The sequence below is a fragment of the Solanum dulcamara genome, chromosome 6 (assembly GCF_947179165.1).
Source record: "Solanum dulcamara chromosome 6, daSolDulc1.2, whole genome shotgun sequence".
In the NCBI taxonomy this organism is placed as follows: Eukaryota; Viridiplantae; Streptophyta; class Magnoliopsida; order Solanales; family Solanaceae; genus Solanum; species Solanum dulcamara.
Window position 1 is genome coordinate 10,688,688 of NC_077242.1, and position 6,850 is coordinate 10,695,537.

The following is a 6,850-nucleotide window of genomic DNA, read 5'->3' on the forward strand; positions in this document are numbered from 1 at the left end:
TAACAAGTTCATTCAAGTGAAAATTTAGCAGATATGTTTACCAAGACATTGACAACTTCAACCTTTGAGAAAATGAGATACAAAATTGAAATGCATAGTCTTCGAGATATTAAGTGATGTTCTCATCAGGGGGAGTAAAATACGCGTTGTACTCTTTTTTCCTTAACCAAGGTTTTGTCCCATTGAGTTTTCCTGGTAAGGTTTTTAATGAGGCAGCAATCAAGACGTATTACCAAATGTGTGTACTCTTTTTCCTTCACTAGGATTTTTCCCACTTAATTTTTCCTAGTAAGGTTTTAACGAGTCACAACATCTATGAGTGTTCAGTATAACTATATATATTATTTCTTGTAAAAATTTTAATGAGGTACATTACATGCGGACATCCAAGGGGGAGTATTGTAAAATAGTTTGTGAATTTGTGGTTGTCCATTATCACTTTCTCCTATCCACTAATATTTCTTTTTTTTTTCCTACATAATAATGTTATCACTTAAATGAACATCATTGTGTTTCTGTTATTATATCTTTCTCTTTGACGCACATTTGGCTATAAATAGCCTTATGCATTATGGAATTACTACATATTTTGATATCTTCTCAACTCTTTTTTTTATCTTACTATCTTTTTTTTATTTTGCTAAGTTAATTTATTTTATAACACAATCTTATACCTAAATTTAACTTTTTTGCTTACGAGACTCAATGTTTGACTGTAGAAAGTAATAAACCTCTCCAATAAAGGAGGAAAAAAGAAATACTCAATTCTTCGACGGAAGAAACGAATATATACCAAAACTCTACTTTCGTAGTAGAAGAGAAGAGAGAAGAAGACGAAGAAGCATCAGAATTCAGAAAAAATGGAAAATCAAGCAAATCTCGCCGCCGACGCACAAAGAGAAGAACTTGTCAATACATTCTGTGAGATCACTTCTGCTTCTAAACCCGAAGCCCTTTTCTTCCTTGAAAGCCATAACTTCGATTTGGATGCTGCTGTTTCTACTTTCTTCGAGAACAATACCTTCGACGCCGCCGCCGCCACCATTGATGACGACGATGAAGCTCCTTCCCAGGCTTCCGCCGCCACTAACATCGCCGCGCAACGCCGTTCTCCGTCGCGCTCGCGATCTCCGTCTCCACCTCGACCTAGAAACCCTCCAACCTCTAGCCGCGGCGCTGCTGGGAGGAGAACTGGTGGAATTCATTCCTTGTCTGATCTGAATCGTCGTCCTGGTACTGGGTCTGGTAGTGACTCCGATGAGCCTCAAGAGTATTATACCGGCGGAGAGAAAAGGTATTACTACTGATACTAATGCTACTTTACTATTGGCTTTGTATTGCTTCATTCTTATTTGGTTAGTACTAATAAAGGATCGGCAGTGAATATTGATGTTCTACATTAGTTTGTTTTTAAGTAAGAATTGGAGAAAGTGTTTTGAGTATGATAATTTTTGAATTTACTACTGAGAAATTTGAGGTTTTGATAAGAGGAATATGTGAAAATTGTGATGTCAGTATGCTTATCATTCCTGTTTATTCTTAATTAACTGTTGTGTCTGCTCAACTTGACCTTGACTATGCAACCGGGTTCCTGCATCCTCCCACTAAGTACAGATAATCTACTTTTTTTTGTATTTACCAGGATTTGCATCCCGGTCTCCATAGTCTTCATTCTATCTAATTGACCACTATGTGACACCCTCAAGTGTCTTGATATGTGTAATTTGATATGACAATGTTGCATGATGTTGTTGCTTATCAATGTGACATGTTTGCCTTGGCAATTTTGACCGTCTTAGCCAATGGGCCCTTGACCTAGTATATAAGGAGGAGGTGCTTGGAGTTGAGACACTATCAGGTTCAATTTTTTTTTATTGATGTATGGAGTCGAGTTGAATTTATGGGTTCAATGTGTTTTCCTTTTCCCTATTAGTGTGTCCTGTATGGTACCTGTTTTAACCATTTCGTGGTGTAAATATTGGAAATATTCCTACTACTATCAATCTCACAATATGGGTTGGGGTCGGTTTTAAGGGCTTTATGTTTTGTTCATATATTTATTTATTTTTATAAATGTTGGAATATGAAAAAGTTGCTCATCATCAAAAAGAAAATTAAACATGTGGTGCTTTATAAGAATTTGTTTCTGGTCCATGTCACACGGAGATTGTTTTAGTTACAGGCTCCCTTTTCATTTGTCACTAGGTTGCATAATCCAATTCCTTATTCTGTTTTTTAAGACGGCGAAAGCAAACATCTTAAATGCATAATTCGTATTCCTAAGGCGTTCTGTTACATGGATACACTTGAATATTTCAGACTTGTATTATAGAGATGCAGTGTGCATTCTCACTAGTAATTTGCTGATCAAAGTCTTTTTGTAGCGGAATGCTTGTTCAAGATCCATCTAAGGCAAATGATGTGAACTCAATATTCGATCAAGCTAGGCAACATGCAACTGTTGAAGGACCTCCTGCATCATCTGGCTCTAGAAGCTTTATTGGAACTGCTAGAAGACTTACGGGTGAGACTGTGTCAGCTGCTCCTCAGCCACCTGAGAGTGTTACTCATACTATCACTTTCTGGACCAATGGTTTCACTATAGATGATGGACCCTTGCGGAGGTTTGATGATCCAGAAAATACCTCTTTCTTAGAGGTAATGTCAGTCATGAATTTACCTTTTCAATGTTACCTATAGTTCTTCATCTTTCTGGTTCTACATTCACTGCACATGCTGTGGTTCTCCTCAGCGGAGTCAACTAAACCTCCTTTTGTTAGTAAATGTGTTCACCAACTGATGTGAACAGTATTATCAAAGGCGAAAAGCACAAAAAAGCTCTAAGGTGTGTTGGGGCGTTAAGCGCAGATGAAAAAGGCGCAAATGAGAAAAAAAAATAGAAATATGTATGTGTAGTCCAAGTCTAATAATTGTAATATGGACAAAGAAATTGAAAAACAATATGGTAAAGTGAAACGTCAATTGTTTCCTTGCAAACACTCATTGGCAAGGAAAAACATGTCATAGTGCCTTGATGACAACATTGAAGCGCTCGCTAAGCGAGGCAAATCGCTCGACTAGTTTTGCATGCGCTTCAGGGCGTAAGTGCACATTTCACAATACTAATGAACCATAAATCAATTGTAGCATAATAAATTCAACTTGGATCTTTCAGTTTCAAAGTCAAAAGCTCCATTTAAAACTAGTTGATGTGATGGCATTATTCAAACTATAAAACACAAAAACTTGAAAAAAAATGGATACTTTACATGAAAATTAGGTCATGGTTTTTATTAGAAATTCTCATATACAAGTGGCCTTCGGATTAGGTAAATGACTCCTCATGCTTACTATTTATCTTGTACATCTCAAAAGTTGCTACTATTGAAGTTTTTGTGCATGGAGGAAAAGGATTTAAGAGGCATGTTGTCGGTTGGAAAAACAGTGTTTTGTAGATTATGTTGTTTCTCCTATTCTTCGTCTGCTATAAAGCTACTTCCTGTAGCTATGGGTGACAACTGAATGGATGGTTTCCCTCCTCTAAAGCAATAAGTATTACCCTATCTGCCAAACATTTTGTTTGCTTTTGAATGCTTCAGAGTCAGACCTCTAGTTACATAACTGTTATGTTCCTAATCGTGTTGTCCATATTCAACCTCAGTTTAAAGTTGGCGACTTAACTCTTCTCTGAAAGTGAAATTTTGAATCAAAGTAACAAGCTTGTACACGTTTTTAGAACATATCACCCAAGTATTCTGATGTGTATAGAAGGTGATCTCATCTAAGGTAGTGAATTTTGAAGCAAGTCCGTGCCTATAGTATTGAATTTCTTTGGAGATCCATTATCTTTTACCGGAAGGAGCTGAGAAACTAAATTTGAGGGCGTCTTACGTGCTTCTTAGAAACATATGGAAAACCATATGTTGTGTCCTCGCCTAGTCAAATCCTGTGTTTTGCATCTTTCATGTTGATGGCCGTTTATGTCATCAACAATTTAAACCATCTTTACATTGGCAAAATGAAGACATAATGTGAAACAAAGATTATTCTTTTCTTTTTGGTGATGGGTTGTCAAACTTAATGTTAAATTAAGCTCTTAATTCTTACTCCTTTTTCTTTTGCATAGTGCACTAAAACCTGATACTCCATATTAACTATTTTTCACATGACTGTTTCTCTGATGTAATTTCATGCTGTCTTTATTAGGCAGAACCACCAATGACTTTTGCTGGTTTATGCTTTTTCTGTGTTGTTTTTCTCTTTCTCCACACTTTCTCTTAATATTTTGGTATGTGTAATTCAGAGTATCCGGAAGTCTGAGTGCCCCAAAGAACTTGAGCCAGAAGATAGGAGGACATCTGTCCGAGTTAATCTGACAAGGAGAGAGGAGGACTGCCCTGTACGTCCTTATTCCTCTATTACCAAAGGGTCTCAATTACGCTTTAAAAACTATGTCCTTCATGGTAACGCTCTTTTTCTTATTTGCAGGTTCCAGAGAAGCGTCGTGCTTTATTTCAGGGCATGGGAAGAACTTTAGGTAGCACTAGCAATGCTGAACAAGTAGACTCAATTGGTGCTATCTCGTCATTCACCGCAGCTCCATCCCCATCAGTAGGCCTAGTTGTTGATCAGTCACAGCCATCAACCTCAATTCAACTGAGGTTGGCAGATGGTACACGGATGGTTTCTCGGTTTAACTACCAACACACAATCAGGGATATTCGAGGGTTTATTGATGCATCAAGGCCTGGTGGATCAAGGAGTTATCAACTGCAGACAGTGGGCTTTCCTCCCAAACAACTCTCTGATCTGGACCAGACAGTAGAGCAAGCTGGCCTAGCCAATTCGGTTGTGATTCAGAAACTTTAGCTGGTTACACATTTTCTGTTATATCTGCTGCAGTTGCACCCAGAACCGTGCTGATTTTAATGCTATATTTGAACTACACATACATTCCTAGTCACAAGTAGGGCTAGATAACGTTTTTCTTGGAGCCTACTAATGGAATTCTCTTTTGAAGTTGAGCAACATTCAGAAAGTTCCTTCTACTTTCCGTTGTCTAAAATTTGCCTTTTGTATATTGCATGTTCTTTCCATAATTTTGATACGTTTTACTTGAGCTGAGAGTCTATGGAAACTACCTCTTTATCTTCACTAGGTAGTCTTAAGATTGCATACATGTAATCCTTCCCACACTTTACTTGTGGGAGTACACTGGGTATATTGTTTGTGTTATTGCCTATTGCACCATGGGCAGTTATTGCCTAGAATCTGTGCGAAGCGGCGGTAGTCCTAGCTCTCAAACTTAGCATGCAGCAGCAACTATTATATATAGGGCAAATCCATTATTTAGATAATGTTATCCATTCCTCTGTCTGTTGGTCTAGTGTTGCAAGTATTGTTCTGGTTCCCAGCTTTTCCTTAGTTCTAACAGAAGGCACACTAAGGAGCGAGTATGAATTGAACGGCATTTATAAGGCAGCTCTAGTGGTCTACACTGAACAAATTTCTATGCAAGATACTGAGTTACAGCAATGACGATAGAAAGAGGGTTTGGTGAAACTGAGGGGTCACTTGGTAGGATGTACAAGAATAGTGTTGAATAGAGGGAGTAATGTTGATATTAATTATGCTTAGATTATCTTTTACCCGTTGTTTGGTTTAGGCAGCCCGGTGCACTTAAGCTCTCGCTATGCGCAGGGTCTGGGAAAGGGCCCGACCACAAGAGTCTATTGATTTATTGGTTTGATGTATTATAAATAACATGCATTGCATAATTTCAGAAGCGGCTCTTGCTTATAAAATTTAAGACATATGCCTTAGGCCCTCAATTTTTACCAATAATAAATTATGTGTTAATTTTTTATAGAAAAATTAGTTATTTATGATACAAGGTAATATATATATATATATATATTATTTTATTTTGCTTAACTTCATTCGAATAGAAAAAATGAAGAAAATATTATTTTGCCTTCTTATATTCTCTTTGCTAACACTCACATTATTTATCTTTTTTTTTTAAACTCTTTTTGCTCTCTTTTTCTTCAAATCTTGGGGAATCTTTGATAAGTTAGAGTAATACACTGTCAAAAAAATGAATCAATAGTCGAAAAGTGTTGAACAAATGAATTATGAATTCTGTTTTTATTTCTTCTTAGGTTTTCAAGCATTACAATCAGGGGCGGACCTACATGCATCCTAGGGGGTTCATCCGAACCCCCTTCGTCGAAAAATTACACTGTATGCATAGAATCAATTTATTGGTTTATGAGTATATATTTAATAATGAACCCCCTGGACACAAGCCAAAGACTTGGTCCAGCGGTAAATGGGTTCATGAAATTGCAAATTCTGGAGCTAAGTATGCGGGTTCGAGCCCCGGTAGCAACATTATTTTTTCATATTTTAGTTTCAGCCAATTTTAATATTTATTTGCTTAATAAATGAAACGTCCAACCCCAATATTGTAATATTAAACTATATTATATGTGTTTAATTATTTTACATTAATATTTTAGAGCACAACATAAAATGAATTACACTTTACAATAAAAAAATTTCTATTTTTATAAAATTAAGTAAAAGTTATAACTTTTTTTGAGTTTTCATATTTAAAATTTTTTAAAAAATTCTCTCATACTCATTTTAAGTCAAACATTTAATTTTTATTTGATTAAGGAATAATATGATTATAAGTAAGATTAAATAAATAGGATTGGATTTTGGAAGTATTCTCTTATCCTTCTACCACAGATTAGTGACCACGACTTAAGAAAAAATATGCATTTAACGTACAAATCAAGAATTAAGAAAATCCTCATTATTAAACTTTCATTTAATTATTTCT

At 36.1% G+C, this 6,850-nt stretch overlaps 1 protein-coding gene across 1 annotated transcript; it reads left to right on the top strand.

Annotated features, from left to right (window-relative positions):
• The first annotated feature begins 755 nt into the window (after window positions 1-755).
• Window positions 756-5,024, top strand: LOC129891920 (plant UBX domain-containing protein 4-like). Its single transcript, XM_055967409.1, has 4 exons — window positions 756-1,294; window positions 2,385-2,658; window positions 4,304-4,399; window positions 4,489-5,024. Exons 1-4 carry the CDS (start codon window positions 861-863, stop codon window positions 4,867-4,869), a joined length of 1,185 nt encoding a protein of 394 aa, XP_055823384.1. The 5' UTR covers window positions 756-860; the 3' UTR covers window positions 4,870-5,024.
• The last annotated feature ends 1,826 nt before the right edge of the window (window positions 5,025-6,850 follow it).

What these genes read in the sequence shown, in the direction of transcription:
- LOC129891920 (XM_055967409.1), top strand. Translation starts at nt 861, where the DNA reads ATGGAAAATCAAGCAAATCTCGCCGCCGACGCACAAAGAGAAGAACTT. An exon ending in AAAATACCTCTTTCTTAGAG is followed by an intron (nt 2,659 to 4,303) that starts GTAATGTCAGTC and finishes TGTGTAATTCAG; the next exon opens with AGTATCCGGAAGTCTGAGTG. An exon ending in GGAGAGAGGAGGACTGCCCT is followed by an intron (nt 4,400 to 4,488) that starts GTACGTCCTTAT and finishes TCTTATTTGCAG; the next exon opens with GTTCCAGAGAAGCGTCGTGC.